Source organism: Haliotis rubra, unplaced genomic scaffold, assembly GCF_003918875.1.
Source record: "Haliotis rubra isolate DU_JTF1 unplaced genomic scaffold, ASM391887v1 Scf239, whole genome shotgun sequence".
Classification (NCBI taxonomy): Eukaryota; Metazoa; Mollusca; class Gastropoda; order Lepetellida; family Haliotidae; genus Haliotis; species Haliotis rubra.
Genome location: NW_025766436.1, coordinates 721,579 through 733,643, shown reverse-complemented (window position 1 = coordinate 733,643; position 12,065 = coordinate 721,579). Strand labels below are relative to the sequence as shown.

Below are 12,065 nucleotides of genomic sequence, written 5' to 3'. Positions count from 1 at the left end.
GTACGGAGATTCCACTTGCAATCCTTGTTAATACCAATCAGTGAACCAAGTGGGTGGGTGTTTGTACACGCGACAGTACCGCCTGTACTTAGTATTTGCACAGTTAAGTGACCTGTTCACATGTTTTTATTCATATGTCTAGCTGCAATCAGCGCCGCCGAAACCTCACTCGAGGTACATGTGTGTTTTACCTAAGCAAACAAATTATTCCAATTACTTATTGATATATGATACTACATAAATGCTTACCTATGCATAGCCTACTCTAAAGCAAATTTTCTTTAAATCAAGTTAAATTTCATCACAAACAGCTTTCGTTGGACCTATCATTTTGAAATATATAAAGACACGAAACAAAGGAGCTAATGATTTGAAGGTAGCTGTCGTTGGGTTTTTCATTTATACAACTTTGTGTTATATCTAAACGTAACCTCTTATCACAATACAATCTCACGTCATTCAGCAACGCCTAGTGGTTAAAGCGTCCTCTCGTCACGCCGAAGACCCGGGTTCGATACCCCACATGGGTACAATGTGTGAAGCCCATTTCTGGTGTCCCCCGTCGTGGTGGGGGTGGGGTTAATTTGTTCATTTTAGCCCCTTCTAGCAAGTCGGCCTGGCGCAACATTTTACCCATCCTCATTTTACCCACCCATCCACTATATAGTGGAGAGTGATCGTAATGTATACCCTGGAGATTATCGAGGATGTATTTTACCCATTTTACCCAATTTCAAAATGGTTTGGCGAAACAATGGAAGTGGGAGGTTAAACCTGGGGAACATGTCAAAAAATAGTTTGAGAAAAGTTATTTACGCCTGGCAAGATGATTCAAAATACTAAATATTAGTGGTAAATGTGTCAAGGACATCGATAATATGTACCAAAAGATAGAATCAAGTACATTCGGTAATGAAAACGTGTAGTTTCTTTCCTTGGAATATAGGGCTTACACAAGGTGACAATGTATCGCCTTTCTTATTTGTCTTATATCTTAATGACCCCGAAGACCTTCTGTTGAAGAGAAGTATGGGTTGTATAACTGATGTAAATAAAGCATGTGTAGCACAGTAAGAATTATACACGAAACATCTGATCCTATTATATACAGATGATACCGACTGTAATACTTGCACAGTCGAAAGAAGAAATGCAAAACCTTACATGGGAATATCCTACCCCTGGTTGTTTCCTCTTGGATATACCGTACCCCTGCTTATCTCCCCGTGGATATACCGTACCCCTGCTTATCTCCCCGTGGATATACCGTACCCCTGCTTATCTCCCCGTGGATATACCGTACCCTGCTTGTCTCCCCGTGGATATACCGTAACCTGCTTGTCTCCCCGTGGATATACCGTATCCCTGCTTGTATCCCCGAGGAGATACCGTACCCCTGCTTATCTCACCGTGGATATACCGTACCCCAGCTTATCTCCCCGTGGATAAACCGTACCCCTGCTTATCTCCTCGTGGATATACCGTACCCCTGCTTGTCTCCTCGTGGATATACCGTACCCCTGCTTATCTCCCCGTGGATATACCGTACCCCTGCTTATCTCCCTGTGGATATACCGTACCCCTGCTTATCTCCCTGTGGATATACCGTACCCCTGCTTATCTCCCCGTGGATATACCGTACCCCTGCTTCTTTCCCAATGGATATACTTCTCCCCTGCTTGTCTCCCCGTGGATATACCGTACCCCTGCTTGTCTCCCCTTGGATATACCGTACCCCTGCTTGTCTCCCCATGGATATACCGTACCCTACCCCTGCTTGTCTCCCTGTGGATATACCATACAGTACCCCTGCTTGTCTCCCCGTGGATATACCATACCCTACCCCTGCTTGTCTCCCCGTGGATATACCATGACCTACCCCTGCTTGTCTCCCCGTGGATATACCGTACCATACCATACTCCTGCTTGTCTCCCCGTGGATATACCGTACCCCTGCTTGTCTCCCCATGGATATACCATACCCTACCCCTGCTTGCCTCTCCGTGGATATACCATACCGTACCCCTGCTTGTCTCCCCGTGGATATACCATACCCTACCCCTAGTTGTCTCCCCGTGGATATACCATACCGTACCCCTGCTTGTCTCCCCGTGGATATACCATACCCTACCCCTGCTTGTCTCCCCGTGGATATACCATACCCTATCCCTGCTTGTCTCCCCGTGGATATACCGTACCCCTGCTTGTCTCCCCATGGATATACTTCTCTCCTGCTTGTCTCCCCGTGGATATACCATACCCCTGCTTGTCTCCCCGTGGATATACCATACCCTACCCCTGCTTGTCTCCCCGTGGATATACCATACCCTACCCCTGCTTGTCTCCCCGAGGATATACCCTACCCCTGCTTGTCTCCCCATGGATATACTTCTCCCCTGCTTGTCTCCCCGTGGATATGCCATACCATACCCTACCCCTGCTTGTCTCCCCGTGGATATACCGTACCCCTGCTTGCACAGGTTCTGCAAAAACAAAACTACTCCCTCCCTCACTGTTGACTGAGCAGCCTACCGCATTCGAGTTCTCCACTGAAAGTGTAACATCCCACATCGCTGTTAGACATACAGTGTATGTCCCCGTAACTTAGCAACCACACACTAAGCACACAGACACCCAACAACAGACACATACACATCAGAGAGAGAGAGAGAGAGAGAGAGAGAGAGAGAGAGAGAGAGAGAGAGACGGACAGACAGACAGACAGAGGGACATCTAGACACCCAGCCCCTACTCCCGCCACACACACTGTTCATCCAACCCTAGCTCCTCCTTCACGGACTGTTAATTATCGATTCCGGTATCCTGACAGAAGCGGGTGGTTATCAACACAGAGCTACAACAATCTGTCGATTACGTTGGGTTAACAACCCGAAATCTCTCAACATATCTAAGGTACCATACCAAATGCAAACGAGAGATAAAAGCAAATGTTACAAAATTAAGTCCTGTCCTGTGTTAGAGCAGGGTTAGGATGTCCCCATTAATTATCTCCCGGCCAGGTAAAGCTGTTCGCCTGACAACACAAACACCGAACTGATCTGCATTGGGACGTTAATCAATACTTTAATGCTGTAGCCATAGAATCGTTTGTTTACTCCACCTGGAATCATCTGTCTTTCTGCGGGGTACCTGAGCCGTTCAGGTGACCACGCATGGCCGAGGTCCTGCATAGCGAGGACAGTGTGTTCAGTACGAGTTACACCTGAACACGACAGGCAATGGTGGCAATGCCCGGACACTGATCTAACGGAAGGTATGTAACGAGCAACTAGCCTCGCTCTACTCTTTTTGTGGCGTTGAAATGACATTGGTCATTGCTAGGAATGATCCATTTCCATTGAACGATGCCCAACAAGTTGACAAATGTCGGTTAAGGCGTTGTTTATCTAAACGGGGTAGAACACGTTCTTTACCTGTATTTGGTAAGTTGGGCGGGGTGTTATTAAGGCGTTCAATGTACTTGTTATTTCCTGCGTTGTAACCATGGCGATATGACAGTCCGGTGATCCGGTATACTAACTGTCTAGGCTTGTGTGGTATACTAACTGTCTGAGTTTGTGTGGTATACTAACTGTCTGAGTTTGTGTGGTATACTCGCTGTTTGTGTCGGAGTAACCGGTGTTAAGTCAGTTCAGTATTGCTGAATATCACGATCTCCCCGTGACAGACATAGCAGACTTCATGTACACAGAGGCAGGAAATTATGGATGTTTTGGTAAAGATAAAAGGAGTACCGGCAAATATCAAAACTGCAGATTATACCGGTGTGATGCAACATAAATCCGTACAACGAAAATAGCTGCGTGTTTACCAGCCATGCCTGTTCACAAGCATGTGTGTCTTGCTACAGTGAGAGCCACATTAGTCCACATGAGATATGTTAATGTTTTCTCAAAAGCAGGTAATATCACGTGCCGAAACAGGTATGGGCCTGGGTCCACCTAACACTGAATGTATCACAGCATGTGGGTCACAGGCGGGGGCATTTGAACTGGTTGTATTTTTCAGTCAATACCAACGTCAGTGATTCATTGTAAGTCCATAGCGTCCTGTAGTCGGTGGAGCGTGTCTTGGTGGTGGTGGGGGTAGGGGTGACTTTAATGACAATGCGTTGCTGTGGTGATATGAATTGTTCCTATGAAATGGGGTGATATTTCCAGTGCTACGCATGAATGCACGCCTACATTGCAAGTCCCTTGACTGCTCTAAGTGAGGCAATGCTAAATATTGAATGTGTAGCTAGCCTCGCGTTGCTCCGTGTGGTGGCTACACGTCAGTATACTAGAGGGCGGTGACACTGCTCCAGTGTTCCACACACTTTCAAGGGCTAGGCCTGAACCGTTCTGAGAAGGTATGTGTGATTAACTACTGTTAATAGTTTAATAGGCTTATGAAAGGCACCGATTAATGGGCACAAACACACAAAAGTTGGCCAAAGGTTTCCATAGTCGTAATTATCCGACTGGAACCTATACTAATTAGCCACAATTAAGGTGTTTATCTGCGGTTACGTCACACGTCTTTTCAAGTCTATTTCCTCCATAGAAAAAAGGTTCAGGCTCGCAAAGGTGACCTTGGTGCGGTCCAATCAGAAGGTAATGAAGAAAACTATAAGTAAACTATACGGTATCATAATGAGTAGAGACAAGCAGAACGACTCATTTCTCCACATTGGGTACGCTCGTCCAGTCCATGTGTATTTCACCACCCTATCTTGTTAACCGGCGCCGTTTAGAGCTCTTCAGCAGTATCGATTATTAGACATTGCCACTGAGTAGGTAAGTAAATTATGTAAAATGGCCTCGACAATACAACTAGAGTGTTAGACATGTTAAAGCGCTCCTTGAAATATCTGATACAGACTTACAAGACCTGCCTGCTGAACTGAACCACGTCATCGGTACATTATACTTACATATACATTAGTGTGTGGACAGTTTAAATGTGAAGGTATTGTATGTTGTTGTAGACAGGTAGTCCAGGTGTTACATACAATTGACATCCTGTGCAACCAGCGTCACGGTAGTGTTAAGCACATAGAGTTGCTATGGTAACCTGAAACAGTTTAATATATCTTTATGTTTCAGCAAATGCCCAGGTCATTTATGTTTATCGAGGACAGGTATGGAAACTAGAACTCCCCACTCTTATATACTGGCTGCGCTTTATCCCGATGATATCCTCATTTTCTTATGCATGTATTGCTAACGGTACTTTTACTTGCCACAGTATTGTCTGATAGTGTGACTAGGTGAACCATGTTCGCTATAGGCCTTGTTTCACATTTCAGAGATCATCGACAAAAAGTGTTTGGGAATACTGTGGTGTCCATTTGGGACTGACGTAACTATGAAGCCCGTTCGGATCAAGAAGAAGTTCCGTGTGTTGTTACTGATAATCTGTTTTACGTTATTGTTGTTGCTGCTGCTGAGTTGGAGTGGATGTCCATCCGGAGGCTGTGTCCGCCACACAGGACCCTACATACGTCAACTGCCCCACCGTGAGTGGAGGAACACCACCCACAAGACAATACTCCGATGGACAGGATTCTTTGACGATATGTCGTGGGAGCAGTCCGATGACAGGTATTTTCAGAGATGCAAAGTTAAGACTTGTAGATTAACACAGGACAAGGACAAGGTCAGCGAAGCTGACGCTCTTTTGTTTCATGCTGGTTCTACGTTCAACTTCTGGCGGGGGATCACGTGGCCCAGTGTTCGCCGTCCGCACCAAGTATGGATCATGTATAATGTGGAGCCGCCCCCAAGAACTCCTTTAAACTTTCAAAATTTAGGAGGTATGTTCAACTGGACTGCTTGGTACAGGTTCGATTCTGACGTGCCTGTGACATATGGCGGCCTGGTTAAATATGACACAGATATGATAAATAAATATTCAAAGACATCAAGGAAGTTTTCTGCAGAAAGGCCAAGGCTAGCCGGGTGGATGTCGAGTAACTGCTATGACTTTAGTCGGCGTCTTGTTCTCATCAATAAAATCAAGCAACACCTTCCATTGGAAACATATGGCAAGTGTGGAGTTCGGCGCTGTCCTGAAACCATTTGCAGGGATACCATTTCTGTTTATAAGTTTTTCTTTGCTATAGAGAACTGTCTGTGTAAGGATTATGTATCGGAGAAGTTCTGGGAGGCTCTGCGGCGCCAGCAGGTTCCCGTTGTCCTTGGGGGAGCTGAGTACCACAAGCTCGCTCCTCCCCACTCATTCATCAACATCGCGGACTTTTCCGACATGAAGAGTCTCGGAGACTACTTGCTGAAGCTGGAGAAGGATGAACAGGCTTACAACAAGTACCTGGAGTGGACGAAGTCGTACGACGTGTATGGGGAGTTGGAGGCGCGGCGGGTGTTCTGGTGCGACCTGTGTGAGGCCCTCCACGACAAGAGCCGGCCGGCACAGGTGTATGACAACCTAGATGGCTGGGTGAACGATGAACCTGAATCATGCCCGCAGTGGACTGTAAGTGGACGTTTACTTTATCGTTTTGTAGTTTATTATACATATATATATAATAGTGATCATGAAACAAAAACAAACGCACATAGTACCTAGCTGTGCTAACCGTATCTCTGTGCGGTTCGAACGATTTTGATATTGACCTGTCGCTCCAGAGAAATACTGGGTTTTCCATAATGATTTCCTAATAGATTCCCGATTCAAATCTGCATTGCGGTGTGTTTGCTTTACCAAGTGCATGTGTCATGATCTAACGACAAATGTACCTGGTTTCTCTTCCCGAGACATTTGCTTTCAAATACCGGTATTTCATGTGGAACAATACATCTGATTACCGAGTTGGACACCGGGCCAGTAAAGGCCCTTTTCCGCCACCGCAATTATTCCAACCAGATAATTACATGGGAAGCTGCTCGATGGAAAACATACAGATATTTGAAAGTGTTTTGAGGCGAGATTTGTTGCGGTGTTCGTGATATTACGAGACATGTTCACAATGGCAGCCAAGGTTGTTGTATGTTCCATAGCGATTAGGAAAACACTATGGGACAGTCAGGTCTCTTGTAGCGTTTTATGGGGAGAACATATGGTTACAGTAGTTGTGTACCACCAACCGAACATGTGCATGTGTATATGAAGCACACGACCATTGCACGGACAGTAGTATGTTACTTCTAGTTATATATCAGGATAATAATGAGTAAATAAATCCTCGACGTATGTTCATTACAATCTTTATCTGACAGACGAATACAATGTGCGCAGTACTAATACGATTATATGCGTGCGTGTTTACACTAATACGTTACTGTAAACTTACACTAATAGCAAGCACAAACCCAAGCCTGCAGGGTATCATATGGTATGCACAGAAAGGATTGTTCGCTATTTAATTGCTGACCTGTTATTGTCATTGGAAGCCGCGGGTACGGTTACCCTGTAGTATTGCTAGTAGACACAGTTCCTGGAGTTTATCGTTTATTGTTCCACACAGCACTTGCTGCAAAAGTCTAGAAACAAGTCCAGATTTTCCAATGGGAATACTTTCCCATTCAAATGGAGTTACCCGTTCTATGAACAATACATGTACTAGTATATAGTTTTAATCTAGTATTGCTGTAGTACCAGAGCTTTTGTCACAAAACTGATCAGATTACTTACACTTAAGTTTACAAACACCCTGCATATAGAATATTGTGCCGCATCACCTCCATGCATGTCAGTGTGTATACCAGGGCCAATGATGATGGCCAGGATGATTCACATGACTGTGTTTTACAGCCTGTCAGCTGTCGCCATAGAGAGGGTGATCTTCATGTAGAAATATCAACCCGGACGGCCATTATGATATGTTCTTTATCCCTGTTTCAGATTGGTAATCAACTGGGACGGTGGCTGGATGGCGTAAAGATCAAATGGAACCTGATGTAACGTATCAACAACAGCTGTGACTGTTAACAACATGCTAGTTCCACTCATGTCAAGGACGATGTAACGTTTACACCTGCATTGTAGCATGACGTTCTGTCATTGATCAACACGTGGGTGCTATCCGTACATATTGCATAATATTAACTCTGGGTGAATAAGAATGTTACTGTCTACAAGAAGTGAAGTAAGTGGATAAGATCCCCATCAACCTATGACAAAGATATCATCTGAATATGTCATACCTTGTGGATACTGGCCAGAGATGATATACCTTACAGAAGTCATCTGAATATGTCATACCTTGTGGATACTGGCCAGAGATGATATACATTACAGAAGTCATCTGAATATGTCATACCTTGTGGATACTGGCCAGAGATGATATACCTTACAGAAGTCATCTGAATATGTCATACCTTGTGGATACTGGCCAGAGATGATATACCTTACAGAAGTCATCTGAATATGTCATACCTTCTGGATACTGGCCAGAGATGATATACCTTACAGAAATCATCTGAATATGTCATACCTTGTGGATACTGGCCAGAGATGATATACCTTACAGAAATCATCTGAATATGTCATACCCTATGGATACTGGCCAGAGATGATATACCTTACAGAAATCATCTGAATATGTCATACCTTGTGGATACTGGCCAGAGATGATATACCTTACAGAAGTCATCTGAATATGTCATACCTTGTGGATACTGGCCAGAGATGATATATCTTACAGAAGTCATCTGAATATGTCATACCTTGTGGATACTGGCCAGAGATGATATACCTTACAGAAATCATCTGAATATGTCATACCTTCTGGATACTGGCCAGAGATGATATACCTTACAGAAGTCATCTGAATATGTCATACCTTGTGGATACTGGCCAGAAATGATATACCTTACAGAAGTCATCTGAATATGTCATACCTTGTGGATACTGGTCAGAGATGATATACCTTACAGAAGTCATCTGAATATGTCATACCTTGTGGATACTGGTCAGAGATGATATACCTTACAAAAATCATCTGAATATGTCATACCTTGTGGATACTGGTCAGAGATGATATACCTTACAGAAGTCATCTGAATATGTCATACCTTGTGGATACTGGCCAGAGATGATATACCTTACAGAAAGCATCTGAATATGTCATACCTTGTGGATACTGGCCAGAGATGATATACCTTACAGAAGTCATCCGAATATGTCATACCTTGTGGATACTGGCCAGAGATGATATACCTTACAGAAGTCATCTGAATATGTCATACCTTCTGGATACTGGCCAGAGATGATATACCTTACAGAAATCATCTGAATATGTCATACCTTGTGGATACTGGTCAGAGATGATATACATTACAGAAGTCATCTGAATATGTCATACCTTGTGGATACTGGCCAGAGATGATATACCTTACAGGAGTCATCTGAATATGTCATACCTTGTGGATACTGGTCAGAGATGATATACCTTACAGAAGTCTTCTGAATATGTCTTACCTTGTGGATACTGGCCAGAGATGATATACCTCGCCAAGATGTGGCTTGTGATCGCTAGCTACGCGATGACCATATGATCCTAAGACACTTAACAAAATTATGGGCATCCCTGACTACTGCTGCTGTGTTGTCTATGCGTGTGTGCATACTAGAGCTGTGAATGAGAAATGTTGTAACAATTCAGTAGAGGCTACTTTAGTTTTATTTTCAGGTTTGAAAGAAAGTCAAGCAATATGGCAGTGCTCACGCAGTCTGTCCACACTTGAAGGCAGCACAGGATAAGGTGCCTTGTAAACTGCAACATTATTTTCATATACACCCACGTGATATTTGTTTTTATAGATATAAACATCAAATGTTCTTCTACTTTGAGGTGTTGGTTCTTTACTTTGTTGATGCTGAAGAGATAGCGGGTCCGTGTTACCAAACGAGATCTTTCCTTCCATATGTACAACGTTGTAAATGACATGCGACCTTCAGCTACAATGACATGCAAAGCTTACACCACACGTTTAGAGAGAGAGTGAGTAAGTGAGTGAGTGAGTAATGTCCGATGACAATTACAAACAGTCCTGCACAAACCGGAATTAGGACGCCAACAATGGCCTTCAAACGTTGCACACCACGCAATGTTTATTAAGATGTTGGATATGAATGTAAAGCATAGTGTGGGTTGAATAAAGACACAAAATGACAAACATTCTTCCTTGGACTGTCTATTTTGCATATATATATTTCATGAATTTAATATTCTGCGTACACTTCACTGCATTGTAAATATCTCACTCAGGTCAACGCAAGGGTAACGCGCAATAAATCAGTACGAAGAGTGTTTCGATAGCAAATATAGCTGACCCCCAAAATTAGCCCATTCAGCCATCTTGTACGGGTGAATACGTTTATGTCCCTTTGTCACAAAACTGTAGGATAATAGCCTGTCAGTAGGTCAACTGAATGTTCGTGAATATGTAGCACCATAAATCAACTGATTTCCTACTAAGATCATACAGGTGATACGGTATTTATGTATGTTGTGCATAAACTATTACCAAGAACGTAACCGTGGAATCAAACAAATACATACTCATGATATAGTCAGTGTTAAACAATCGACTGTGCTTTTAGCAGATATTTCTTGTGGATGTGGAAGAGGTTTTTGTCGTTTCAATTTGAATAAAAGGTGTGCCTAGTTTGCTAAAATGGGTGTACAAGTGACAATAGTATCGGTCGAAAATCGGTATCTCATAACTGATTGTAATGTTGATGAAAGGTAAGAGTGTTTTGCAATGTTATTAACGCGACTGTATCACTGGCCCTCTTTGATCTCAACCAAGCCTCTCACCTGTGCACATATACTGCATTTACTATGCAGAACATGATTTCCAATCTACATCAAATAATATGCATATGTACAAGTAAAGTGAGTTATAACTGAAACATATCAATCATAACAAAGCAACCAAGGTTGTCTGATGGAATACACACACGATGCAAATGTGATTATAATGTCAGTCCAGGTTTGAATCTCCATACATTCAATCGGGTAAGTATTACCTCCAAACAGGAACGACAACATGTCGTGTTCGTCCAGCATTTCAAATTTGACATAGGTTTCAACATCAAGGTGATCTATTAGATAAGAAAAAAATCTGTTTCTGATTTGCAGAAGTTTCTCACAGTGCAATAGCACATGACAATCGTAATCATACGCATGTTTGTCACAGAGTGTACATGTTTTAGAAACAATATGACGGGATGATATACGAATACAAAATTGCAGCATTGATCTGTGTTGTGGATAAAGGAATATGATATCCCATAGAATAAGATATGTGAGGTGACAGTGGATTTTCCTATACCGAAACATACCGGCGTTTATGGAAACCTTGTTGAGCCATATTTGCTCCTCCTAACCGTGAATTGTATCAAACACCACCTTTCGACATTTATCTTTTGGTAGAAATATTCGATGGTTCACATAGGACCTAACATATTTGCCCAGCTTATACTTATTAGCAACTGTTAGAAGATTTGCCGTTACAGCATTAGATGACGTAGGCTGTGTGACAGAGGCACAAAAGATACTCTTTGCAGTATTGCTACATTTTAGGTTACACAGGCGTCCTAGAAATAACAGCTTGCATTTGTCAATACATCCATGAAGGGTCCAGAGTCCAATGTTAGCTGTGGTTGATTCCGAGGGTGAGCGTTTTTCTAGTCCTTGTACCGTACGTGCAACATATCTTTGTGTTCCCTCTAGCAGGTCAACACATTGACCAGTCATTTTATACAGTAGTTCATATCCATACAACCTTGTTGTTAAGATTTTGCCCAGCCAAATCTTGACACTGGCGGAAGGATGAAGATCGCTGCTGTTCATTCCAAGTGATCTAAGTGAACTGATACTTTGTCTTGCTTTTTTGCAATATTTATCTACTCTTCCTTTACAAGAAAGATTGCTTGTAAGGTAAACACCACCATACACAGTAGAGGTAGATTTTGGAATGTGGAGATGTCCAAGTTTTAGGTCACAAGTAACGTGTTTGAGGTTACTCTTAGAGAAGGTTATAACTGTTCTTTTGGATGGATTCTATTCTAACTGCTTGTTTGACTTCTGGTAC

The 12,065-nt window shown here is 43.0% G+C and overlaps 1 protein-coding gene and 1 long non-coding RNA gene across 3 annotated transcripts; one reads left to right on the top strand and one right to left on the bottom strand.

The window, feature by feature from the left end:
- The first annotated feature begins 3,027 nt into the window (after positions 1 to 3,027).
- LOC124278526 (alpha-(1,3)-fucosyltransferase C-like) lies at positions 3,028 to 7,931 on the top strand. Of its 2 annotated transcripts, none has more exons than XM_046714252.1 (3): positions 3,028 to 3,274; positions 5,312 to 6,498; positions 7,867 to 7,931. In XM_046714252.1, the coding sequence occupies exons 2-3, from the start codon at positions 5,371 to 5,373 to the stop codon at positions 7,924 to 7,926; spliced, it is 1,188 nt and encodes a 395-aa protein (XP_046570208.1). In that variant the 5' UTR covers positions 3,028 to 3,274; positions 5,312 to 5,370; the 3' UTR covers positions 7,927 to 7,931. The 2 variants fall into 2 exon arrangements, with proteins under 2 accessions (XP_046570208.1, XP_046570209.1); XM_046714253.1 differs by lacking the exon at positions 3,028 to 3,274 and adding an exon at positions 4,267 to 4,372.
- Positions 7,932 to 8,050: 119 nt separating this feature from the next.
- Positions 8,051 to 8,359, bottom strand: LOC124278527. Its single transcript, XR_006899110.1, has 2 exons — positions 8,227 to 8,359; positions 8,051 to 8,168 (listed from the first exon to the last, which is right to left on the bottom strand). It is a non-coding gene; the product is annotated as an uncharacterized LOC124278527 (long non-coding RNA).
- Between the last annotated feature and the right edge of the window lie 3,706 nt (positions 8,360 to 12,065).